This window comes from Canis lupus, chromosome 23 (genome assembly GCF_011100685.1).
Source record: "Canis lupus familiaris isolate Mischka breed German Shepherd chromosome 23, alternate assembly UU_Cfam_GSD_1.0, whole genome shotgun sequence".
NCBI classification, from domain to species: domain Eukaryota; kingdom Metazoa; phylum Chordata; class Mammalia; order Carnivora; family Canidae; genus Canis; species Canis lupus.
The window spans coordinates 46,411,027-46,438,600 of NC_049244.1; the positions used below are offsets into that span (position 1 = coordinate 46,411,027).

Consider the following 27,574-nt stretch of genomic DNA (forward strand, 5'->3'; position numbering starts at 1 on the left):
ATGCTTAACTGATTGAGCCACCCGGGAACTCCAATTTTTCTAAAATAAAGAATATTAAGTGGATTTTTGGCAAGCCACATATATTTATTAACCAAACCTCCATCTTCTCGTCTCTACCCTTGCCCCTTGAGGATTTAGCAGCAAAGCACTACAATAATGGCAAATGTAGTGTTTTACCCAAGATCCACTTCTCTTAAGAGTCACATTTTTTTCCTCTCTCTGAAATAGCCTAAGTTTAAAATCAGTTAACCGAATTCAGTCTTTGAAATACATCGCTCAAAAGATGGAGTTGAATCTTCTCCATCTTACCCCACACTACAAATTTCTTCTAATGTGCGTAGACATTTGTAAATATGGTGAAGGGATGATGGCCAAAGGTCGTACGTGTTCACAGATGGAATGACAGAAGGCTCAGCAATTAATATGTATTCAGTTATATCAGAAATAAATGAACCCAAATGTTCAACCTTACAGCCACATAGTTTTTTTCTCTAAACTTTCTCTTTTTTCCAAAGTGGCTTCAAAGCAGCATTTCCTGGCAGATGGCTGCAGTGCACCGGCATTGCCCTGGCATTCTCTGCTCTGCAGTCTGCTCCTAGGACCCGAGTCACCAACCTGTCACTCAGCTACACACCGCCTCTTGCCTGTCTCCCTCTTTGGCGTGCCTTAATGTTTTGCTCAGTTCCAAATTATGCCCAAGTTTCATACCGTTCTATTTCTCTTTTTTCCGTATTTGAGAGACTGAAGCGAGCATAATCAAAAGAAACATTTATTTACATTCTGTACACTTTGACTTCAACAGACAAGTAGGCCTAGGGGCCTTTAACTCCTACACATCTGTATAATCATAATATATGCGGACTTCTGATCTTCTGACACTTTGCAGTGACCTGATGCTTTCGCTCCTGGTTCTGATATTTGATTTCTTGAATAGCCTTCTTGAAAATGACCTACACATGAAAAAGTAAATTATTGGATCCAGGCACACATTGCATGCAGACAAGAAGAGTGTCATTTCTTTGCAGTAATACAGAATTTTGTGTGCAGATTCATCTAAGAGTCTGTCTAAGTGACTGAAAGTGAAAGGAATCCTGCACAAGTGATAGGGTAGAAAGCAGGTAAAGAACACTGCCACCACCACCCTGATGCTCTGGTTATGTTTCCGCTTTCGGCTGGACTGGCTTATGAATTGCCTGCTGGATTTATGGATGTACCTGGATATGGCTATGTAGCATCCGATCAGTATCACCAGCACAGCCACAAACAAGCAGCTATTGACATAAATGACTGCTTGATGCCATTTGACTCCCAAGGGACTTTTAAGTTTCATGCAGTCATGAATATTTTCCTTGGTGAGTTGGCCATTTGTTAGAATGATGTTTGGCAAGGAAAGAACGGCCATGATCACCCAAACACAAATAGATAAGACCTTTGTGAAAGTTACGCTGTACATGCGAGAGTCCCCAAATGGCTTTACCACCTTTAGATAGCGGTCAATGCTTATTAGCCCAAGAAATACGATGGAAGTATACATGTTTGCATAAAATAGAACTGAAGTGTATCTGCAGAGGATAAACTTGAAGTACCAAGGTCCGAATCCTGCATCATGCACTATTCGAAATGGAAATGTCAGCGTCATTATGAGGTCAGCAACCACTATGTTTTTGAGATAAAATATGAAGCTGGTTTTATTCCTAATGTGGAAGAAGATCCACACTGCTAGACCATTCAGCAAGATGCTTGCCACAAATATAATGAGATAAAGCACAGGCAAGACGATAGTGTCAAATTCGTTGTTAACAGTGGTGTTCTTTCCGGGTCCATCGCTCATGTTACTTGGAGCGTGACTCCCTTGGCTGTGCAGCTCATTATCTGTAGGAGAAGTGGGGAGACATCATGTCAGAGCTTCACATGTGTGTCCCACAGACCACTAGTCTCCCTTATAGGCGACTGCTATTTGGGGCAGATTTAAAAAATGCCTTTAGCAATTTAAACAGTTACTTTATTGCATCTTTAGTGTTTTGAGTGACCGAAGTATTGGTGGCCTCTCTCCCAAGTCCTTATCCTCTTCCCCCAGACACATTGCACTTGAGATCCCTTGAGTAAAATGTGGTATTTCTGGTTCTTTATGTCAGTCTTTTGAAAATGCAAATAAATATACCATTGTGACAATTATCCTGGAGGGCAACTTGTCAAAAACTGTTCTAGGCTGATGCCTGTTTTTATTATCAAGGCTACATTATACCACTCGCACTTAGATAAACATTTTTAAACTTCTAACTTTTGTTTTGGGATTTTTAGTTCATATTGCTATATATCCCATACCACTCCATCACAATCAGTACCACGTTGTGTGAGCATCATGGGTATTGTGGATCTCCTACTGAGGGGAGCAAAATCGTAGCAGGGGCTCAGGGCTCTGAGTCCACCACCGTTTCCTTGCTGATGGACGCTTCCCATAGGCTGCTCCAGGCCGGTAACCGAGCACAGGAAGGAGAACTAAGACAAGACTTTTCTGGGACAGAAGACTTTCCTCTGACAGATGACTTTGGCTGGAAGACTCCTCAGTTTGCTGAAAACTTCTTTCATACCCCATTGTAGAGTGAATCTTCCTACTTAGCCTCCCTGCTCCGGCATCAGACTTGCATTTCAGCCTGCCATTCCTTGCAAACATTTTCCCCTCCCAGTTGTTATATGTTGTCATCTGCCTCCGCCCCTTTAAAGCAGGACTAATGCAATTTTCAAAATGGACTTTTTGTATGTAAGTTTACAAGGAAGGTCGTTACTGAAATTTTACTTCTCACTAATGAATAATGTTTACTATAATGACAATTATATTTTGGAACGATATTGTTTTAGAGCTAACAACATTAATTTTGCCCTCATTTCTCTATATAACAGGCAGTGTAGTATATGTATTAGTTCGCTTCTTTGAAGAAATGAAAACAGGGAACGATAGTTTGATGATTGTAATCCAAAAACAGGTTCTTAAATTGCTGCCTGAAGTTTAAGTGTAGGCTCTTCCCAAGTAACCTTGTCCTCTTTCTCATTCTTGCCCTTTATTCCGTGCAACAGTGTTTTTAAAAACTGGTTTTCCTGGCTGAAATATCCTTACACAGACTAGTAATTTATACCTGGACTAGCCTATTACGATGATACCCATAGCATTATTATGCTTTATACGTTTAAAATGCCTGATTCAGCTACCATCTGTATTACTGTTGCCAGTTTCAAATATTGTCTTGAACAGTATCATTCAAGCCTATTTCGACTTAATGGAGTGTTGCATTCTTGGCTGCTTCTGCACCACAAGATCCCCATCGGCATCCATGTTATTAGAAGCTTTCTAAGATGTGCAGTTTTACCTGAGTGAAGATAGTGCTTGAATTAGTTTTCTCAATTAAGCTATTAGCAGACACTTTGATCTAACCCAGAATGGAACCCTGTGGGAAATGGAGAGAGGACAACCAGGTTTTAATCAGGGTAAGTGGCAGTGGCCCAGCCAACGGGCACAGACTGAAAATGGGCAGCCACATCATATCCCGCTACAGTGGCTGTGCTTTGCCACAATTATGAATGGTTTTCAAAGCCATTATAATTACAAACAGAATGGTTCACAAACTGCTGCATGCTCGGCCTGGAGTATTTCAACCCTTGGTGTTGACTGCTGCGGATGTCCACTGTGGAATGGAAAGACCCATACTTCCCAGGGTTGGTTAGGGATTGTGTGTCTGCCCAGTATGTCATTATATTTCAAAGTTTTAATTGTATGAAGAGGCACTCGTAGTAAATGGTGATTTACTGATCAATTATGGTTGTTATTAAAGATTGGAGTCTTAAATCAGAATGTCAAAAATAGTACTTAACGAATATGGTCTCGTAAATGGCAAATATCAAGCACGAGTGGCCTTATTCCACAGTGGTTACTGTGGCTTTGGGAGTCTCGTGTTGAGCTTTGTTGATTATATCACCTCATGGTATTTGCTTCCTTAGTTTATGTATAGGATTAACATTTTGGAATACAGGACTTTTAATTCAGTAGGATAGGCCTGGGCTTGGTTATTTCTTCATTCACAAATTCCACATTTATAATGCAGCTTAAGCAAATTAGTGGTTAAACTTGTTATGAGTTATTTTATGAAATAATATGGTAATAGAGAGGAACAAAATGGTTCGTAAGCAGGATGAACCATCAGTGGATTGCTCTGGAAGGCTCAAAACTTCATATAGAGAGTTTTGTCTAATTGATTTTTTTTTTTAAAAGAATTAAGTCTATGTTATATTCTTCTTTGCTAGCCATTCCCATTATTTCTTTTCTGTGTCCTTGCCCCAAAATTTTTCCAAAGCTAGTGGGTGTGCTAGAAGCATTTCTGTGCGCAGTGTTCCTGCTTAGGAACAATGGCCATCAAAAATAGGTGGCTGTCTTCACCCAGACCATTTTATCATGTTGTTCTACAGTCAGTAAAAAACTTAGCAAAGTTAGGGAGCATTTTTAATGACAGGTAGCTTGGTGATTCAATTAAGAAAAATTAGAAGGTGTTTTTACAATGTAAAGGCTATTTTCTCACACACTCCTTGTTTATTAGGACGTTATTACCTGTATTATTTAGCTCAGAGCTTGATACAGAGTGATAATTGAGGGTGCAGATTTCTCTCCTCTCCCGACTCCTTTTAAATTAGATCAACAAAGGCGATGACAAAAGAGCTCTAGTTCCATAGCAAATTAACATTCGGTGCCAGTGTGTATGTGTGAGTGGTATTGTAGTGCAGGTGTTGAGGGCTAGGATGTGGCTGTCTGGGCTGATGTGTCGGAGAAATGCATGGGGTTTGTAGCCATACAGAGCATTAACCACATGTGAGTCCTGAATCGGCTAGTGCAGATAAAGGGCATTCTTGTCATTGCAGAAAGTTCTCCTTGACAGAGCTGGTTTAGTCACTTCATAACTTTGTTAAGGGGAATAACAGTAGCCGTTTTGCCAGATGTCCCAAGAGATAAATTCCCTGAATACATGATTTCGAGGACAGTCTTAGTAGGATGTTCACTCTGTACCTTAAAGTTGTTAATTACAATTTGTCTCATTAGTTGCAGTCACATTAAGAATGATGGAGTTGGTGAAGAACCTTGGTCTTTTTGCTTTTGGTATAGCTGCATTATCGCTCTTTGGGATGTGTCACTCTTTGGTACAAAATGTGAAGGTATCAATAGGTCACTGCTCTACTTGCCTGGTGGAATGAAACTCACAAGTCATGCCAATTACAGGGAGTCCCAACCATGGTACAGCTGCTCTTGGATGGTCATTGTCAAAATAGTTACCCAGAAAAGGAGGTGGATGTGATCTTTGGATTCCTGGGAAAGCTCAGTGAACATTATTTTTTATATTTTATTTTATTTTATTTTATTTTATTTTATTTTATTTTATTTTATTTTATTTTATTTTATTTTTTTAATTTTAATTTTTATTATTTTTTTGAACCTTAGTTTTTAAACTATTACATCTGGAAAGTAATAAGTACTTTAGTTTGGTTATAAAAATCTTCCCCAAATGTTAATTCAATCTTTATTGTCCTTTTGAGATGATCTGTACAGGAAACAAAGCTTAGAATTAAGTAATATCAAGTTAAATTTCTCTCAGTGATGCTCTCTGTTTGCTGTTTTATTTTTAATGAGAGGCTAAATGCTGATCTATTATTTTTATTTTTTTTAAATTCTGATTTATTTTGTTAATTGGTTCAGTGACCAGTAAAATTCCCAAATTGTCACACAGTATAAAAACAATTATTGATCAGGGAAGATTTTCTGTGCGTTTTTTCTGATGGCTGGCTTACCTGGTAATTTTTCAAGTGTCAAGTTGAGCCCCATTCTTTAGCTGTGATGGATTGTAAGCAAAAATACGTGTCAGGAAACACTTGGAGATGGCTGCGGGAATGGTTTGGCATAGGTTATTCCTGGCTTGAGTCCTGGGCAAAAAAGAATGGGGATAAGTTAGGAAGGAATATGAACACAATAATTTGATCTTTTCTTTCTTTCCTTTTTTTTTTTTAAAGATTGATTTACTTTAGAGCACAAGTGGGGAGAGGGGCAGAGGGAGAGGAAGAGAGAGAATCACATGCAGACTCCCCACTGAGCATGGAGCTTGATGTGGGGCTCGATTCCATGACCCTGAGGTCCTGACCCAAGTTGAAACCAGAAGACAGACACCTAACTGAGCCACCCGGTCACACCCATCATTTTAAAAAAATATGTATATAAGTATCCTTTTGAGGTTCAGAAAAGGCATACTACTCTTTGGACATGAACAGCTGTGCCACACGAGAGTTGCCTACTTTTATGTCCTCCTCCAGCCTGTGACAGAGCAAGGACCATTCTGTGTATGCTGCCTATCTAACACCAGTGTGTGGCCATGGAAAGTCACTAATATCACTGTGACTCAGTGTCCTCATCTCTGAAACGAGAATGCTAATAATTATATCACAGAATTATCATAAGGATTATGTGAAAGAATCCAAAAGTCCAAAAGACAGTTATCAGAGCCTGGGTCTTGGAATGCACTCAGGAGGTGTTAGCTTACATCTTCCCATCCCTGCTTCTACTGGATTCTTTCCCCTACCCCAACTTGAGCATATAACAAATGCATCTATGATGGGACTTATATGCAATTGGTGATTGTTAAAAAAAAAAAAAAAATCTGTTTTCTTTTTTCCTTAAAGATCTAGCACTGATATATGTAAGAGTGTTGTATATGCTCACGTTGTATATGCTTTCAATATCCTATGCTTATAATTTCTGGGGTTCTAATTCTGGGTTTACGCTAACCAGCTGTGTGACCTCTATCAAGTCACCTGATGTTTCTGGAATTGCTCTGAAAACCCTACAAAATCTCTGTCTGGACTCTGATTTACATGAGTAGTATCTGTGTTTTCCTCAAGATTTCCCTTAAGAATTTAATATCATTTGAATGTTTGTTTTATAAGCCCCTGTGTTTCTCTGTGATCACTGCATTCCATCCAATCTCAAGGCATGATTAGGAATGAATAATTTAATTGGCTTTGAGTGACAGGGGTGTGATCTTGGCTACATTCCTGAACTTTTCCCAAGCTTTCAGAATTCCACACATTTTTATAAAGATTAACTGAGATCATATGTGCGTGTAACACTGAATGCTATAAAATATTTCTTCCCCCTTCTCTTTTAAGCAGCCCTCTCTATTCTTTGTTTCTGGGTTCTCCAAGGTATTGATTAAAAAAAAGAAATCTTGAGAACTGTGGGCAAGTGTGCTGCTACAGTCAAATGGATTTATGGAATGAATGGTTTGCAACAGGGGAAGTCACACTTGCTCATGAAACCATGTGAGACTCTAATGTCTCTTTACTGATTTTTGCTCATATACCATACAGCTGCAAAGAGACCCCAAGTAACCTCCTCCCCTTTAAGTACAAAGCATATTTCTGGCTGATGTAAGCAGTTACATTGGCTGAGTCAGCAGGGAAAGAGCACTTTGCAGATAGAAGTCTATTGAAGGATTTCTCAGCAATAGAGAGGCACTTGTTTCCTTGTCTGTTGTTTTGCCCTTGTTTTCTGTTCCCTGGTATCGCATGATGCGTAGGTGCTAGATTTGGTAGTAGGTGGAAAAAATGGTTTGCAAATTTTTAGTGATTCCCCTCCTGGCCCAAATCATCTCTTTTAGAATTTAGATACCTTATCTATGCCTTATGTCGAACCGCTACAGTATGTAGTACGTAGTAGGCACTAAAAAAGTAATTTTTTGGTTAATAGAGCACAGACGATGATGAGGGCTCTTAAGAGTCTTTTCCTTATTGGGTGCCAGTGTCAAGGGATTTTTTTAAGGCAAGGAAGTGAAACTCTACTTTGTTTTTACTTACTAAAGTTTATTGGGAAAAATGACTGAAACAGTTTTCTAATCTTCATAATAATGATCCTTGGATTCAGTAAACTTTTTATTCTCAAATCCAGCTTCTCATGGAAACATTTCATGGAGTTTAACTGATAAGTATATCCTGATTTTTACAAATCTCTCTTCCCAGGTTGTATGGTTTTCTTCCTCTTGACATATACCTTACTCAGTAACAAGAATTCCCATATGGCTTACCCCCCATTGGAAGAGGAACAGTGTCTAGAAGTGGGTCAGCCACAGGCAGCAACAAGAGAGACAGCAGACAGTCATTAAGGTGGACCCAAAAAAGAGACTTGGGGAAAAATATTTAAATATCACATTTCTGATAAAGGATTTGTATTCAGAATATACAAAGAATGTTAACAACTTTCTATTAAGGAAACAACCCAATTAGAAAATACATGATCTAACGATTTGTATGGACATTTCACCAAGGGTACTTGAAAAGATGTTCAACATCATTAGTCATTAGAGATATTTAAATAAAAACCCACCATGAGATGCTGTTTCATACCTGCCATAATGACTATCGACAGAAAAGAGAATATCAGGTGTTGCTAAGGATGTGGAAAAACAAAGTATTATACATTGCTAGTGGGAATTTAAAATGATATGGCCACTTTGAAAACAGTAGTTTCTTATCAAGTTAAAACTAGACTTATAATTATGACCCAGCAATTCCACTCCTACGTATCTACCCAAGAGAAATAAAATGTATATGGTGGAGTGTGCTATATATGGATGTTCCTCATCCTCAAAATCTCTAAACTGTTTTCCCTTTTCTCCACAGAAACCAATTTTTCTTTTGTCTTTATTTATGAATATTTCCTTCATCTTGTGGTCAAAGGAGTTTAAAACCTCAATACTCTATAGGGTAGCTCTTTTTTTTTTTTTTTTTTTTTGCCCCTCACCTACTCAGTCCCTTACCTGGTCTTCCTCTTTTTTTCTTTTGCTACTCTCAAAGACCTCTTCCGGAACAAGGCCCTCATAGTCTCATGTGTGGGCCACTGTATTGACCTCCTCTCTGGTTTCTCTGCTGCTTTCCTCTCAAATTTCTCCTGCTGCTTGTTGCTGGATTCTTCTTTTTTAATAATTCAAGTAGTGATGCTTTTCTTTTTCTTTTTTTAAAGATCTTATTTATTTAAGAGAACATGGGCAGAGGGAGGTGGAAAGGGAGAGGGACAAGCCGACTCCCTGCCGAGCATGGAGCCAGACATGGGGCTCAATCCCAGGACCTGATCATGACCTGAGCTGAAGTCAACCCACTGAGCCACCTAGGCAGCCCAGTCATGCTTTTCTTTTGCTTTCTAAACTTTACGATATAGTAGGGAAATTTTTGAATTACAGTTACTAATCAAATAGTAGTTATTTTTGTCATTTTGAAGACTATGGAGTATGGAAGCCAAAAGATGTTGGGTTCTGATAATTAGGAGCTGGCAGTAGACTTGGGATAAATTGCCCAAAATCTTTTGAATCATGTGTGCTCTAATATTAATTATTATAATAATAATAAATAACAATATCTGCTCTATAGCATCATTATGTGGTTAAATTAGATTATTGATACATAAATAAGTGCTTTATATAAATGTTTTTTGCTTGTAATATTTCCATTAATTCTCTCCTAGATGATATTTAAAGATTATTTTCATTTGATTGGGAACTCCTTACATTACTCAGCTTGCTGCCTCTTATGGCATGTTTAGCCCTTTGCTCTTCTTCATACTCATTCCTACTCTTGAGTGACCCCCTTTCTCCCCCTTTTCCCCTACCTTGGAAATAAATCTCTACCTCTCCTTCTTCAGTGTCAACCCTAATATGACTTCTTCTTTAAGGTCATTTCCTGACAGCCTATTCATGTTCCAGCCTCTGGTATTATAAAAATGAAGAGGGAAGACACTGAGTGTCTGTCCTCAAGGGGTTTATAGTCTACTTGAGGATCTAGAAGTAAAGAGACCACCAAGTACAGAATGAGAGGTTTGGGATACTATGGAAATAGGTGTACCCTGATGAGGGGAAGTGGGAATCAGGGAGGTTCTGTGGCTGTGGTGATACTGGCATTGTGGCAGGTTTGCTGAAGGTCTGGTGGGAAAGGAGCATGTAGAAATGCTGAGTGTGTCCAAAGAAGGTTCAGTAATCTGAGGATGATGTTAGCACTGAGTGATGGAGAGGTATGACATATCTGACGTATATTGAAGAATTAGGGGCTGACTGATGTTGCTGAAAAGGGAGGAGGAGTGTTGGCCTTCCAGGTATTTGAGATGTTAGGGCCAATGAAAGGAGGCTCATATAGAGGGATCAGTGGAGTTCTGGTTTGGGTTTGTTGATGTTAGGATGCTCACGTTTTATTCGTGTGATGTCTACTAGGTGGTTGAAGATACAAGGTTGGAGCTCAGTGCTTCTGACTGGTGATATAAAGTCAACAGAGGATCAGCTATGGAAAGAGCTATGGGAAAGGAATGAGATTGCCCAGGATGAACCTGTCCGGTATGAGAGAATGGGACAGGGCTGATGTAGATGCTTTTAAGGAGCATCTTAGGTGAGGGCGGTGAGGGGTGCTGAAGGAGTGGCCAGAGAGTTGGGCCATTATTAGAAGAGAGTAATGTCATGTGAACCATGAAGAGAGTTTAGTAAATGAGAAGCTGTGACTTGTTATATCTTGCAGGGAAATCAAATGATAAAGGACAGCAAAGTGCCATTGGATAGGATTTGGTTAACAAAGAGGTCACTGTTCATCTTTGCCAGGGCTGCACGTGTTGTACTGTGTGTGTACGTGCACGTGGTGGGGGGCGAGCAGGGGGGTGGCATAGGGCAGAAGCAGAGGCCTATTTACAGAGGGTTGAGTAATGTTGGTGAGGTGAGGATGTAAGGAAAGGACTTCAGATAACACTTTCAAAGAAAGCATGCCTGTGGTGGGAAGGAGAGAAAAGGTGGAAGGTAGACAGACATAGGATTGATTGAAGACTTTAACTTCTCATTTAATGCCTTGCATTTAAAATATTTTCTTGCTTGGCTTTAAAAAACAAACAAACAAAAAAAAAACACACACACAACTCCCACTCCCACAAAAACAACAACAAAAAAAAAAACACACACAAAAAACCAGCACCCTTGTCCTTACTGCTAGCCAAGTATGGTGGCAGTGTGATAGAGTCTAGGTTTCAACCCCAGCTCTCTTACCTTCCAGCTTTCTGACCATCCATTCCCTCGTGTATAAAATTAATATGATGATATGGCCATTATAGGATGACTGCAAAGTTGAAATGAAAATATTTGAGGAAGCTGGCATAGCTGCACAGGGTAGGGGCTATCTTGTTAGTTCCTGTTGTGTGTCATAGGGACACGATGGAATCTCTTTGGTGATTTGTAGTTTGGACACAAGGTGAACCAAGTTCTTGCCGCCTTGTTTATGCTGATACTGTTAGGTGGTTTGTGGTCTCAGCCACCCTGCGAGGAGCCAGTTGACTGATCTTTTGGCTCTAAGAGCTTGCCCTTTCTCTAAGCCTCATCTGACAACCCCTAAGCTGCAGAGCTCCCTGTGTGGTTGAGTCCAGAGCAGCTGTGCATTGTGCATGTCCCAGCGCCTGCAGGGTGTTGCAATGAGAGTTGCTTCAGCGGTAGTAATGGCTAAGTTCCAGGACCTTGTTCATGGGCAGGAATCCTGTTGTGCCACCCTGTGCTCCCCCAGCTGAGGGCTGATGAAACCACTCAAGAATGTGATGTCTGTGGTAGGCCCAAGCTTCACAGCCATTCCTGAGGTTAGATGGTATCGATGCTTAGAGACCTGTTTTTTGTGTTTCTTTTTTTTCCAGCCTCCCATTGATATCCTCCTTTGACTGTTTTGTTAATTATGTGGCTATGTCGTTGGCTGTAAGCTGTCTTTAAATGCAGGTGGTGGAAAAAGGACCAAGGTGTTCTCAGTGTCTCCTTTATCTTAGACCTCAGACTAGTTGCTTAGTGTCTTATACAATCCTCAGAGCAGTTCTGTGACCTACGTGGTTTATTCCCTTTTCTTCCCCGAGGTGGGAAGATCCAAGGTGCAGACAGGTAATTAAGTTGCCCTGACTCACAATGCGAGTAATGGGTAGAGTCAGCATTCGTCTCCGATCTGATCGAAACCGAAGCTGCAGTTCTAATACACTGCCCTGGGATAACAATGGAGAACGATTCTGGAGCTTCATTTTGGAGGGTAGAAAGTAGGAGAAGAGGGTATAGGGCAGAGGTGGGGTTTGTTTTCCCTTGTCTAGCTGGTGAAGGAACTGCTAATCTTCTTTCACTGGAGATCTAGTTCTGCTTGGCCTGAAACAGTGTTAAAAAACATCAGGAAATTTCACATAAGAACCCAGATTTGGATCCTCTGCTAAAAAAATGAGAGATGCAAACACCAACCATGAACCAGCAGTATTAGCTGCCTCTTCCAGATGAGAAGTCTGCTCTCTGGCTTAGCGGCTCACAGCATTTTCTCTTGACGTGCCTGGGCCGCCTCACTTGGGAGCATTACCGGTCTGATCCTACAGATACTTCATTTTGTAACTTTGGTCTGTTTATCATTTCATCTTCCGTGGCTACATTCGAACTATGTGGATCATCAAATGTTCTATTTAGAACATAAATATATTTTTCTTCTTCCTCTGCCTCCTCCCTCCTGAGCCCTGATTTTTCTTGCTTTAGGGACCACAGCTTAGCATTCTTTCCAAGTGATTTTCCTGGTGCCTGTTAGCAACCCAGAAAAATAGTGGCCAGGGACCTTATTTAGTTCCTACTGCAGAATTATTAATGGTCTAGGTGAGCTATTTTTCTCTGTGCTCACCCCTGTACTGGGATCTTTAAGTAGACCACCCTACTGCTTATTGTTCAACAGCTTTTATGGGTGAGAGAACTGAGATTCTGGGTCCAAAGGAAGGAAAAATTATAAAAGCTGGAGGAGAAGCATGAAGTCCGGTGTGTTGGATGTCTAGCCGTCTGCTGTTTCCCTGCAAAGGGGGATGGGAGGACCAGGGTAGGGATCAGCATCCAGCACTGCTGAACTGCTACCCTGGGCACATAGCCTTGTCCTTAAAATTCACTGTTAGACATCAGCATGTTTGGCAAGCCCCTTGTGCCTAGCTGGGGAAGCCCGCCTTAGCAGCTGTGCCCACTCGGACACAGCGATGCCTTCATTCTTTCTGGCTGCACAGGGTCCCCTAATTGCCTCTCTGATCAAGATCTGAAAGATTAATGTCCATTAAGTGCTTGCTCTCTCGTTCTCCCTGGTTTCAGCTGTCCATTATTTGGTGGAGTGATTACTTGGTGGAGTGATAATTTGGTGGCAGTGGTTGTCGTCTCTTATTTGTCTTCCACTTCCCAGTATGATCTTTAAAGGCTCATGTCTGAACTTGTAAGAATTTCAGACATGAGGGGTTTTGTGAAGTGCTTTTCTATAAGAAAAGCTATATTAAAAGAGTAGCTCATATGGGAATACTGCAGCAGTATCCTTAAAATTCAGTGGTAAAGATATAATGCTCACAAAAAACATCTAATATGAAGTTTCTGCTAAAAGGGACAGCCTCTCACATTTGGAATTGCCTGTAATCCAAAAGTCTCTCCCAATTTAAACTTGATGGGGAGGGAGGGAGGGAGGATGGGAGAGTTTTCCAACACTGTTAGCAGCTTTGCTGGAGGCCTTGGGAAAGAAACAGGCTATCTCACTGAATACAATCCACTTGTTTTTGTAATAAAATTAGGTCACTGTCATCATAGGGCACTTCATTAATGCATAGAGTCACATCCCAAAGGTGTTAGAATGTAAAGTACACAGTCCTTCATTCAGGTTGTTCAGGTACTACTCTAAAGATTTCAAAGTTGCACTTGATACCTGTAGCCTACAATTATGTATATTTGGGTTCACATTGAGATTTAGCATATTTTTTTTTTCAGGTGACCTGTGACTACTTGTTTTATAAATATTTATTTTAGGAGTGATGTAAAGTGGGTTGTAAACTCCAGGACGACAAGGCTTGTGTCTAATGCTTCTGTATAACTTTAACCCCAAACCCAGTTATTCCCTTTGTACTGGAGAGGAACCTTATTAGATTCAGCAATGTGCCCAGCATCACCCACAGTGAGAGGCAAAAGCCAAGAAATGAGTTTCATTTTTTGTGACCCCAGAGCCTCTTTGCTTATGCTGGTTGGCTTGATGAGTGGGAGCTCAGAAGTAGCCTGATAATGTCTTAGACCTCAGTTCAGTGGGTAGGTATTAAGTTTTAGGGATCCGTGGATGGCTCAGCTGTTTGGCGCCTGCCTTTGGCCCATGGAGTGATCCTGGAGTCCTAGGATCAATTCCCACATCGGGCTCCCTGCATGGAGCCTGCTTCTCCCTCTGCCTGTGTCTCTGCCTCACTCTCTCTCTCTCTCTTTCTGTGTGTGTGTCTCTCATGAATGAATAAAATCTTTTTTTAAAAAAAAGGTATTAAGTTTTAGACTCAGTATTTAAGTCTGTGGCCCTGGACAAAACACTTTTCATCTCAGAGCTTGAACTTGCACATCTCTGAAATGAAAAAGGTAAGAAATGCCTGGCCTAGCTCCCAAAGGTGCTTTGAGAAGTCATGAGATCATATATACAAAGTCAATTTTATATTTGTAAGTACTATAATACTATAGGGGTGAACCATCGGGAAATACCTTTTTTTTTCTGCTCAATAATACAATTTTTATTATCATCTGGTTAAATTTTACGGTTCACTGAGTCGAAGTGTATATTTTTATTTTCTGTTTAGGCCAAGTCTAATTTATGTAGAGCGGAATTCTGCATTATTGGTATAGAGGAGGCTGGCTAGAAGGGTTAAGGGCTATAGTTTTATAAACCAGAGTAGTGGTTTTAAATGGATATGCGGAGCCAAATATATTTCAAGTAACTTTTGGTTTCTTAAAAAAAACAAAAACAAGACGTTGTCAGAAATACAGGATCCCAGGTGACGTGTTTAGATCCTGAAGGATGCTTTTCACAAGCTTAGGCAGATACTATTTCTTGTTTTAGAAGGGCCATTCCATGGCTTATGCATTGTACTTAAGAGTTAACATTGTTCTTCCTGGTGGTGGTGGTGATGATGGTCTTCACCGTTCAATAGGATCATCCTTATGGTTTTCTAGCTGTGGATGAGGGGTGGCAGGTATTCTCAATAGAATGCCAATCAGTAGAGTGGGTGTCAGGTTAGCTACCCTCATTCTTCAGATCACTGTTTAATCAAACTGTAATATTGTTTAAATTAATTGAATAAGACTGATTCCTAAGAGACAAGTCCTCCTTCAGTTTCCTCCCTTACCTTCATTTATAATAATTCTGTAATGAGGTCTTCAGCACTAGTGGATATCTCACATTTATAACAGCATCAAACCCTTACTGTTTATTTTATCCTCCTATAACAGCAAGAAATAAATTCCCCATCCCCCATACGTATGTAATAAAAGAATTTGGCATCACATAAAATTAATGTCATGTATGTATGTGTGAACACACACACATGCACACATGCATACGTACCCAAGTGACATTTTCTTTAAAGTGATCCCTACCATCAACTTCACTGGTAGTAAACCTTATTTTTAAAACAGTGATTTTCAAAAAACAAAAAAACAAAAAACAAAAACAAAAAAAACAAAAAAAACAGTGCTTCTCAAACTAGTGGGACCATTTAGACCAAAATAATTCTGGGTTGACGTATAATGACAATAAGTTGCTCAGTTAGGAGAAATTAGTAATCTGTTTGTATCATTGTAATATTTCTCAGATGTGTTTTGTTTTTCCCTTGCCTGTCACGTTTCCTTCCGATACAGCCCTCACTAGCCTCCTGTCTTTCACACAGCACGTCTCAAGCCCCCCCTCCCTCTGTCGGTACCCTGGTGACCTGATCTTGTCTCCTTGTCCACTTTGCAGCTCCCACACTCCTGTACCAGAGCCTCCCTGTCTGTCTCTCCCTTGTCCACTGGCAAGCTTTCAAGTCTAAGTCACGCGCCACGTCTTCTCAGAGCCTTCCATGTTTCCCCTGTACTGTAGCTGTGCTCCTCAGTCCCTGGTATCTGCCTGACTCTTCATATCTCCAGCTTGTTTGCCCAACTGTCCCTCAATCCTTCTATCTCCAGAGTCTGGCAGAGAACTTGAAGACAACAGTGTGAAGCTCAAGAAATACGTGCTTTAATGTTAGGCTCTTGTGGAATGTGGCCCCCTGTGACCTAATCGTATCTTATTGGAAATCTGCCACTTTTTATCTTCATGAGCATCTTCTTTTGCCGTCTGAAGTAGAGGAGTACGGCCTACGGAAGAGAATAGGAACTAGCAGCTGATCTCATCATGTAAGACATGGCCAAACACCAGGAGGATGACCCATCAAACACCAGTCCTCTGGTGTTTCTGAACAACTCACTCTGAAGTAAGGGGACTCGAGTGGAGGGTTTCAGATTCAAAGGTAGCCCCATAGGTAATGTCACTGAGGAAAGTGAGCCAGGTAGAAGAAGAACCCATCAACAGTATAGTATGCTAACAAAATACAGCTAACAGCCAAAGCATCGGGGGAGGTAACCAGCAGGGCTGGGGACTGTGTGGTCTGGGGGTGTCGCCCCACTGTCAGGCCCTGGATTGTTGCCACACAGGTGTGTGGGTCAGTTACTACTCGACTATCTGGTGTAGAAGAGAAATGGATTTTTACATAAAATTACATAAATTTATAATTACGGATTAATTTTGTTAACACATTGGGCAGACCAAATACAGTTTGTGGGTTACGGTTTGTGATATCAGCCTTCATGGTGGGGCTTCCAGGCCTCACCTTGGAGTTTTTGTCCATTTCTGAGTGGGATCAAGAGCGTTGTTACCAGATTCCTGCTCCAAACCTCTCCCTCCTTTTTACTAATTTCCCCTCAGTATTTTCCTTTTTAACTGAGATTGATGAGCTTGTAAAACAAGCTTTGAGAGTTTATTGGTTTTCAGAAATGAATGGCACTGTATTTAATTTGGGGTAAATACTCTTTCAAAATGCTCTAAAGTTAAAAAAAAAAAAAACGGTCTAAAGTTTCTTCTTATTGTTGACATACTAGGTTGAACCACATGATTCTTATAGTCAAAGTGGCATTTTCATATAGTTCAACCTACTGTGCTTACCACTTGAGAAATTTCGAGTGTTGGAATATATTATTTACTGCAGCATGAAATTAGGATGTTTTTGGCAAAAGGGAATATTGGTGTTGAATAAATACAATGGAATATCTGTTAAACAGTGATGATATCCTGCTACATGAATATAGCAGTTGACCGTATTGCTGGCATCCACTGTTCTTTCATTCATTCATTTTGCTTCCTATGGTGTGGGCGCTACATAAATGCAAGACTTTATCTTGTTTAAAGTTTTTGTCATGTAGACCTTTAAAATGTTCGGTTGAAACAACCAAAAAATAATTGTAACTGTGATTATTTAAGTATCGTGTGTTAATGTCTGCCCTGAGTAGCCACGCTGTACCTAGTCATGATATGAAGGACTGTCTTTCTTTGCAAAGGTATCCAGTAAACAATTAATTTTGGAGTCTTTCCCACTCCTCTTTTAGCCAATTTGTCAAAATTGGTTTGAGATGCCCTTGATGATTTGTTTTCCGTTTCATTTGTAGCCTTTGAGTCTGGTAGGTAGGAGGAGGAAGAGGTTTGGGCAGAGAGGTCATCCATCCCAGAAAGATTGTGGCCGGTCCCATCGTGCCTACAGTCTAGAAGCAACTCGCGTCCATGCATTACTTTCTCGCATCCCTTCCATGAGCTCTCTGCCCAGAGCCACACAGCTGAGTGCTGACAGCCCAAGGGTTTTCTCTTAACACTCTTCTTCCTTCAACTAGGTCAGAAGCATCTTTAGTGCAGGGATCATGAATTATTTTACTTGAGCTGCCCTCTATTATACTGGCTTCTGCTTTTGAAGGAGCCAGAATCTCAATCTGTTCAGTACCCTTCAGACTAATGGACATGAAAAGCAGAGTTTGACCCTATTCTCGTGCCTCTGGAGAGTTGCCCTGGTGGCTGAAGGCCAGTAGTATCTCTGACCTGAGAGCACGCTCAGGCTCTTGGCCAGCCCTCCTCTGGCAGCAGCAGAGTCTGTGTTACTATCTTGTTCGGAACAACAGTATTAATAAGAGGAAGCATTTGGCAAATGCTGGTTAATACTATTGTGCCCACGGGACTGTTCTGAATTATTTAGACACAACTTAACTAAAGAGACATGGGACTCAAGCTGCAGATCTGCCGTTTACATGGGCCAGGTTATCTAACTCCTCCTATGCCTCAATTTTCTTTTCTGTAAAACATTCATCCTTGGATTGAGTTGACGATTGAATGAGGTATTCCCACAGTATCATCTCATTTGATCCTTATAGATCATTTTACTGGTGCTTGGCATACAGTAAGCACTCACTATTTAGATGCTACCTGAGTGTTAGTAAGAAAAATATCGCCCCCGCCCTTGTTCAAATAAGCTGAGGCTTAGAGGGCTTTCTTCAGCAGGTAGGTGAGTGTGAGAGCCCAGGTTAACACACCTAGTGAGATCCGGGGCCTGGATTTGAACACAAGTCATTCTGAGTGTTGTGCCCTTAACTGGTCTGCTGCTGCCACTTCCACATAAATTGGGGGTTCATGTGCTGATACAAGGTTGTGTCTCCTTTGGGAAAACTATGAAGTAGAGGAGCTCCGTAGTAGCAGGCTAGGTACCCAAGACAGCCGTTTATCTCCTACAGTCAAGCAGGACAGGGACTAAACCACAAGTCTATATAATTTTGCTTACAAACTATGCACAAAAAAGGGGTCAGTAATAGCACACAGTACGTTTACTCAGCACCAGCAAAGTAGTGACTAATAGCATGGTTGACTGCAGATGGACCTGTCAGGGGCAGAGAGCTCTGTGTTTGTGCCTTTTAAACTTCACTTTGCTCAGCTGTAAAGTGGAGGTAATAGCAGTAAACACCTTACAGATGTGTGAAGGTTTTTTTTTTTTTTTTATGTGGATTAAACTATGCAGTGGTCTTGGGCATAAAGTAAGGTATCAGTGTATGTTATGATTGTTGTTTTAGTATTAAGACTGGAAGGGCAGTTCGTACCATATGAGTTTTACCTAATACATTAGAAAGAGTCATTTAAGGAGTTACCTTCTCTTTCCAGAATGATAGAAATTTTTATTAGAAATTGCCTTATTAAAGAGTCACTGATAGGAATGACTCATTGTGATGTCTTATGACAAGTGACACTTAATCAGCACTCTTCTTCAAATGCATTTAGCGTAAATTTTTTTTTAACTTTGGTTAATAAGAATGTTAATAAAGGATGAAATGCGTGGATTACATACAGAGACGGAGAACAAACTCTCTTCTGCCCATTTTTGCCACATAAGGAGGAAGAGTATTTAGAATTGTTGCCAGGTGAGGGGCGCCTGGATGGCTCAGTTGGTTAAGTTTCTGACTCTTGATCTCAATTCAGGTCTTGATTTTCAGGGCTGGGAGTTTAGGGGTATAAATTAAATAAATAAATAAATAAATAAATAAATAAATAAATAAGTAAGTAAGTAAGTAAGTAAATTTATTTATTTATTTATTTATTTATTTATTTATTTATTTATTTATTTATTTATTTATTTATTTATTTCCTGGTGAGAAAGGAGCTTGGCTTTGACTCTTGGCCTGAAGCAGAATGTTTCAGTCTTGTTTCTTATTCACCCTGATGTTTTATAAGTGGTTCATCTCAACCACTTTCTTTTCTTTTTTGAAAGTTTTATGTATTTATATTTAAAAAATTTACTTAAATTCTAGTTAACAAATAGTGCAGTATTGGTTTCAGGAGTAGAATTCAGTGATTTATCACTTATGTACAACCCCCAGTGCTCATCATAACAAGTGCCCTCCTTAATCCCCATCACCCGTCTAGCCCATCCCCCACCCACCTCCCACCATCAACCCTCACCGCTGATTGTTCTCTATTGTTAAAACTTTATTGTTATGCCACTGCCCCCCCCCCCCCAGTCCAATCTCATCTACTTTTTAATCATAAGGTCATGGTTGCCTCTGCTTCCCCCTCTCTGCTTTCAATGGTCTCACAGTACAAGAACTGCAGGTAGCTGTTGTATTTGTATTAATGCAACGCTTTCTACCAGAGAAAGTGGGAACAAAATGTGGTCATCTCCATCTTGGAAAGGGGAACCTGGAACCTCAAGAGGCTGAGATTTGATTAGCGTTATGTAGTTGGCTGGGACAGAAATGGAGAGGATGAGTCCTGCTGGCTCCACCCAGTCTCCTCCTTTGATCCAATCCTTGGTTCTCGATGACCAATCCTAGTATCTGGGCATATCACCTGGATTGTGGGAATCTAGAGGTGCAAGGGCCATGTCCACCTACTCCGATCCCCTCATTTTACTGTGAGGGATGGCAGCGAACTCCTGAGAAGTGAGAGGCTCGCCCAACTCTCTCTGTTAACTTTGGGCACAGTCTACATTTTGCTGCGAGTCCTGGATCTTCGGCTCTAAATCAACCTACTGTCCCCTGCCTGTGCAGAGAGCGTCTGTCCTGGAGACTGTGGACTACTCCCAGGTGATTTTTAACCCAGTTTCACCTCACTTCTGTTTTGCCCTCACCAGGAGAGGCTTGGAGGGAGTTTTATGGGTTTTCCTCATTTTCCTATTTGGAGGCATACAAAGAACAAATGACCATTCTTGTCTACTTCTTTATGTGAAATTTCTGTGGCATTTTCGGAGTACAAGTCTAAGCATGAATATTATTCTTGAAAGAAGTGAAACCCTAAGATAACATGGAAGGAAGAAAAGCAAGCAGACTCAGGAGAGGGCTTGCACACCGTAACCTAAATAAAAACATCCATTCTCATTTAGTCTCCTTTCACCGACCCCCTCCCTGGGTGCAGTAATCCCTCTCAGCACACTGTCTCTGGGTAGGAAATTTCTCCTCAGCCTCTTCATGAAAGTTACGATTTTCTGACTAATTACTCCCCCTCTCCCTCACCCTTGGCCTACATCCTTAAACACGGTATTCAGGAATCTATTGCTCCAGCCACTCTGCCTTCACCTACATAGATCAAAACCATTTTCAAGTAGGTGTTAGAAATGATAGTCTTAGCAAAGAGCTTTGCTGAAAGACTAATAAGAGAATCTCCTTGATTCTTAATTTCAAGAAGGAAAGATTTTTGTTAACCTCAGAATGGCAGAGATGATCATGATACACGCTATGAACAGTGTCTGGCTCTCCCTGCCCCCTAGAGTTTTGGTAATATAGAATCGATGTTTCTGCTGTTTATGTTGGTTGGTTAGTAAGTTGGAGCCTCTAACTAGAAATCTGAGAGAAAGCTGTTGTTGAAAGTGTTAATACACCTAACAGGAAAGCAGACTCCTCTCGAGAGTACGTTACGAGGTTCCGTGGTAGATAAATGTTGATCTAAATAAATCAAAAGTCACCCTACTTTAGGCTCCCCTATCTTGAAACATCTTTATTATAAATTCGACAAATTTAAATGTCCACACTTGCTTTATGTTGTCCTCAGTGAAGCAAAAACTTCCCTAGTTTGAATATGAACCAGAAGTACGGTGTTCGAGCCCTTTGTCAGGAGCCGGGCAGTTTTTTCAGTGCCTTTGGTGACATGTTTTAACATGATCTCTTAAGGAATTGGAATGAGGATGGCCCTGTTCTTTGTGGTACAGTGAGAAAGATTGAGATTTTTATATCAAATGAAGCAATTTGGACAAAAAGACATCCTTTTTCTCTTGATTTCTTTTCTTTTTTTTGCACTTATCATGAAATACATTTCAGGTCTTGGAAAATAATTACCAGAGACTATGGATTTTACTCATCTAATACAGTAAATGTGATTTAAAAAAAAAAAGTCACTTAAATATAAGTGGTTCCCAAATCATCGTTTCCGCTTTTGAAGTTACTATACACAATTTACATTTTCTGCCCGCCCGAGTTGGAAACAGTGAACCTCCATGAAGAACGTATGGCCCCTGTTTTGGAATGTGGTGCCTCCCAGAGAGGACTTACATTATCTTACTCAGTTAGTATTCTAATTTCTACTTTCTCTTCAGAGCTCAGATTTAAGCAGAAGGATAATTACAGTCTCAATCAGTGCTGTGTTCTATCCACCACAGCTTTTAAGAAAATTAAAGAAAATTTTTTTGCTTTACCTTTCATTGCGGTGTCTGGGTGTCCATTCACCTGATACGGTGTCTTCAAGTTGAAACAGGCTTCTCAACTCTAATTAAGAATAAGCCTTGAAACTATGGTTGACAGAGAAGTGGGTTTTCTGGCACAGCATGAAAAATAAGCATTTTTCTCCCCTGTCAGAGCAGGTGGGTTCTCCCCAGGGCCCCTTGCGAGTGTCCTTTGAGGCACCCTTTCGGATTGTCCTGCTCCGAACAACTGGAGCAACTTGCTCTCTTGCTCATGTAAGTGACTCACATCTGAGAGTAGGTGAGATTTGTAGACTAGGGAAGAGCATTTCCTGAACTTGCAGGAATCAGACGGTGATTCACCTGAAGGGAACACAGAGGGCTGGAGCTCAGAATGCCAGAGGACTGTGGAAGGGAGGGGGAGATGAAGTTTCAATCAGTCCCAGTGTTTAGGTCATTTTTTTCTTTTTCTTTCTTTCTCTCCCCCCCCCCACCCCCTTTTTGTGGAGGTGGATGAGCTTCCTATTGCTAATTAGAAAATACACATACTGCCTTCCTGCCAATTAAAGCTTGGGTTAAAAGAAATCAGATATTTTAAGAAAGATAAATCCTTTAAGATAATCCTATTCTGTTTAAAAATTAAAATTGAAATGTGCTTATACTACGAATTAATAACATTGGAAACCTGTTGTCTTATTCAAGGATGTGCGGAGATCTGTAGACCTATTTTTACATAGACACAAATGTCAGTATTCAAGATATTTTAAATACATTTATTTTGGGGAGCTAATCCCTTGAATTCCATGTTTAAAGACAAAAAACTTTTATTCTTTAAAAAAAACTTCCCATAATAAGTTTACACCATCAGATCTTTTTTTCATATTTGTAATTAATTTTAGATCTTGCAGATAAAAATCTCCAAATGTTTGCAAGATTTTGCAGCATTCAAGCAAATAAGTAAATAAATAAAATTTCACCAAATGGAATCAAAACCTGTTACTATCATGGGTGAAGATAAATGAAAATAATAAATGTAGAATCTTTTTTGAGGGATACTTGATGGTTGAGTGTCTGCCTTTGGCTCAAGTCGTGATCCCAGGGTCCTCTGCCTGTGTCACTGTCTCTCTCTGTGTGTCTGTCATGAATAAAAAAATAAAATCTTTAAAAAATGAAAAACTTTTTTTTGAAGTTAATAAATCAATAATAGGAGTTACTTAGTGTTTGCTAATGCCTTAAAGAAATTACTCACATACAGACACACATACACACACTAATTGGTTTTCTTTCTGTGTTAATACAGAAAAACAAATAGGTGTTTAAATACTAATAGTTGAATATCAGCATTATGCTTCTATTGCTTATTCATAAACAAAAACAGAACTACAATTTTTATGGTTCTCCATTCCCTTCTGTTTAGGGGGTATTAAGTTATTGATAAGTAGACAGCATGAGAGAAAGTCCCTGGGCAAAAATTAGGCAACTTAATAGTGGCTCAGTCTTATAAGAATTTGCCAGATTTACAAACAATTCTTCATTTAGATTTGAATCTGCACTTGAGCCATTTTACACCTCTCCATGGATTTTGCTTTTAACACTTGAAACCAGTTTATTGCGTCCTGAGGAGGAAGGTTATGCGCTGCAGACCTTAGTTTGAGACCTGTCCTTTTGGGTTGAGCGCACTGCCATTTGTCACTGGGATCCGTAAGTAATAAAGGACGTGAAATCAACCTGTCAAAATAACCAACTGCCAAATCTTAAAAGTGTCAATTCCAAGAGAGAACATCCCTCGTGGGCTCCTTAAAAGTGTGCTGGACAAAGGCCTTCCCTGCACCTTCTGAGGATTATCCCAAATTTCGAATCACGTGTGTGAAATCATATAAGAGACCTTATTTGGACAGATACTTCACAAGTTTCTGTTAATGGAATAAAGGCAGTTCTGTTAGGTACCTTAAATTTTAATGCTCTTTAAAAAATTATCGTATTATTTATTTATCTATTTATCTATTAATTAATTAATTAATTTATTTATTTTACCTGCATTGACTTTGTCCTGTTAGAGCCAACTAACAATATTAATTTCTTATGTCAAGGAAAATCCCTGTCCTATGTAAGGACCTCAAGTTTTTCCTGTACAGTGATGCACCTTGACAGTGTATTTTTTTTTTTTTTTAATCAAGATGTTAGGAGGAAAGGAGCTTTTCTGTCCCCTTGTCCATGGGTGGCAATAGGTGTCTCTCCTCCTGGAGGTGGGCTGGGATTGGAATAGTTTTTTTTTTTTTTTTTTTCCCCTTCTTTAGGAGCATAATAGTCAAATTGTCGTATTTCAAAGCTTTGGCTGGTGGTGTAAATTAAGTCTAGTAATGAAAAAGTTAGCATGAGGCAGCCTTCATGCATTTGTCTTCAAGCATATCATGCCAATCTCAAGTTGGGACTTGTTCCAGCCGGTCTTACTTAACATTCTGAAAGGGAAGTAGTACACGTTTAGTCACGAAAAAAGTGTAATGCTTTGATGAAAAGAGCAGCTGAAAAACAGGCCGTAACTTTATTATTGTTCAAATCACTGAAAGGTTAACCTGCATAATTTTTTTTTTCTGCTGATTTTTATAGCAAGTCTCCCATTTCATAAAAGCCACAGGAGACTTTATAACAATAATTATCTTGCTGCTTCATTGGAAGATCCTATTAAATGCAGGGAAGCTCTTTTAATAACATTGTTTTAGCCATTACAAACCCCAAATTTATTTTGAATACAAAACAATGTCCTGGGATATGAGTTTGTATTTCTTGACCACTACAATGTTGAAAATTTTTTTTTCATTTTTTACTAGAAATGATTTTTTCTTCTAATATTATTTTTAAAGATGCAAAATCTGTAGGCAAATTGAAATAACAGTGCAACTAAATTTCATCTGAATTTACACACTGTTAACATTTTTCACATATCCCTCCCCTAACCGTCCCCTCCCAGTATTTTGGGGGGACCTGTTTGAAGTTGTAGTCATTGTGAGAAATGCCTTGCCCTTAACTGCTTCAGCATGTATTTCCTAAAAACAAAGATATTCTCTGACCTAGTCACAATACTGTTATCAGTCAAGATTAATTGTTGAAGGAATAATCTTTTTATTATTTTTTTATTTATTTATTTTGCAATAATATTTTTAAATATTGTCAGTCTTAAAATTTTGCCATTTCCCAATAATACTCTTTTAATTTTTTTGATGTAGCATTCAGTCACTGGTCACACACTGCATTTGGTTTTACTGTCTTTGTAGACTCTTTTTCTTTAGAACAATCTCTTTCCTTTCTTACTTTTTAAAAAAGTCCCCTGGGCTTTTGAAAATGGATTTACTCTGTATTTGCTAGGATCTATTGTGTAGGATATGTAGTAGGGGGTGCCTCTACATGTTTTCTAAGCACTTTGGACATATTAGCCTGAAGTCTATATTAGAGTTTGGGATTTTGAAGTCAAATAGGGATATCTATAATCTTGTTTTGGCCATAGATCTGATTCATGGATCATGATTCACAAAGTCAGTAGATTCAGACTCCTTTTTTTTGGGATGCTAGATGACTTACTCAACTTTTCTTGGTTTTCACTGTTCTATGAAAGGAGGATTCTGTTTTGATTATAGAATTTTATTTCATTTTTTTGAAGATTTTATTTATTTATTCATGAGAGACACGGAGAGAGAGACAGAGACAGAGACACAGGCAGAGGTCTCCTCGCAGGGAGCCCGATGTGGGACTGGATCCTGGGTATCCAGGATCACACCCTGGGCTGAACGTGGTGTTAAACCGCTGAGCCACCTGGGCTGCCCTGGTTGTAGAATTTTAGATGAGAATTCCAGTAAGCTTGTTGATTTTTCAAAATATAGTCTTAAAGATACAGAAAGACTCAAGGACAGAATGTGTTTCTAAGATCTTGGAATAAAAAGTATGTATCGTTATTGATAAGTCTTCCTAAGTCCTAGAAAGAATCCTTTACCCTATGCCTAGCTTTTTAGTGAGACTTTGACGGATACCTTACTGAGGCTTGTCTTGCCTTCTAGTTCTTTTTCCTTGCATATGATTATGCAAGGAAGGGCCTGCTATAAAGGGCCTTATAAAGGGCCTGCTAGTCCTTTTAATATCCAAACTCACTATAAAACAAAGACAAGTAGAAATCTGATAGCTCAAGGTGATCTGTCTTGAATGCCCATGTCTTTTGCATGGAGCCAGAGCACGCAACAAGGATTGTAGTAAAATCTTCATCAGATCTTACTGTCCTGTCTTCAGTACACCAAAGTCACTCAAATTGTGGCTCACATCCAGTAGCTTGAGAATTTGTGCCGAGTGTAATTATTACAAACCCTTTAATGTTCCCTTGCTGAGATTGGTATCTTTAGGTCCCTATGCTTGAATTACTGTGTTTAATCTGTCATTTGAAATGATTTGTATCTATTTGGTCTGCTTTAAATAAAGCACTAAACCTTTTTCTGGTATGAGAACTTCATGTGTAATGGTTGATTAGAGGGAAGGGATGGTTTGGAGATTGAGTCTGGAGATATGCCTGCATATGACTCTTGACCTCAGATTGATACTCTCCCTTGTGCTGTGCTACTTAATCCGTGTCCTCACTTTGGGAATTTTGCCTGAGGCAGTGTCAGGCCATGACAAGAGCCTGGTAACTGTGGGGTCATAGAGACTCCAACATGGATGGATTTCCGCTCCTCCAATTCACAGCTCTCTCCCCCCACCCCCATCTTTGGAAAAATCATTAATAGAGCTGAATCTGTTTCTTCTTCTGGAAAATACGCTTGGGGATGGCTACCTTTTAATATTGTAAAGGTTAAAATAATATACCAGAAAGTTCCTGCAGTGTTTAGAACTGGTTGGTACTTAGAGAACAGTAGCTTCTCTCTCTGTCTCTCTTTTGCGCCCTTTCTCCCAAAGTCTGAGTGAATAAGTGAATGAATGAGGTGTCTGAATGTAAATTTGTAATGATTAGGAATTGGAAACATCCCTCAGCTTAGAAGTCAGAGCAAGGCCATGATGTTTTAGTTGCCTTTAGAAAGCTTCTAGTTTTCCTTCCATGATGAACGCATGATTACTTGAATTACTTTTATGTTCTTTCTTGACAGTTCTCCTTTCTGAAAAGGAGGAAATTAGACTAACTAGCTTATTCTAATCTGTCTGACATGGTGGGAACGTGTAAGAGCTGAGTGCAGGATATGTAGGGGGAGAAGAGAGTTGGTATCAGCAGGCTGACTGCCTTCAGGTTAATGCTACATTTACTTGTAGTTAAGGCATTTTTGATGGCAGGAAATTTCAGTTACAGAGTTAAATAGAGTAAAAAAGGCCAAAAATGTGTTGCGTGATATAGTATGTCTATATGATATAAATTTAATGCCCAAATCCAGTATTCTTAAAAATACTATAGAAATATTCAGATTCGCATTAGGTAGCATTGCTCAAGTCAAGGTGGGTACCCTGAGTACAGTCACATTCAAGCATCTC

General features: G+C 39.7%; 2 protein-coding genes across 7 annotated transcripts in view; one reads left to right on the forward strand and one right to left on the reverse strand.

Moving 5' to 3' along the window:
* MED12L (mediator complex subunit 12L) overlaps positions 1–27,574 on the forward strand; it is a 319,956-nt gene that overhangs the window by 187,168 nt on the left and 105,214 nt on the right. The gene's annotated exons all lie outside the window — the stretch shown is intronic.
* GPR87 (G protein-coupled receptor 87) lies at positions 754–22,395 on the reverse strand. The gene is made up of 3 exons (XM_038571221.1): positions 22,094–22,395; positions 5,827–5,958; positions 754–1,872 (listed from the first exon to the last, which is right to left on the reverse strand). The coding sequence occupies exons 2-3, from the start codon at positions 5,858–5,860 to the stop codon at positions 830–832; spliced, it is 1,077 nt and encodes a 358-aa protein (XP_038427149.1). The 5' UTR covers positions 5,861–5,958; positions 22,094–22,395; the 3' UTR covers positions 754–829.

Bases quoted from the DNA above. Each gene is read 5' to 3' on its own strand.
- GPR87 (XM_038571221.1), bottom strand. From the start codon at position 5,860: ATGGGGCTCAACTTGACACTTGAAAAATTACCAG. The intron at 1,873-5,826 runs GTAAGCCAGCCA...CTTCTCCTACAG, and splicing joins GACACTTGAAAAATTACCAG to ATAATGAGCTGCACAGCCAA.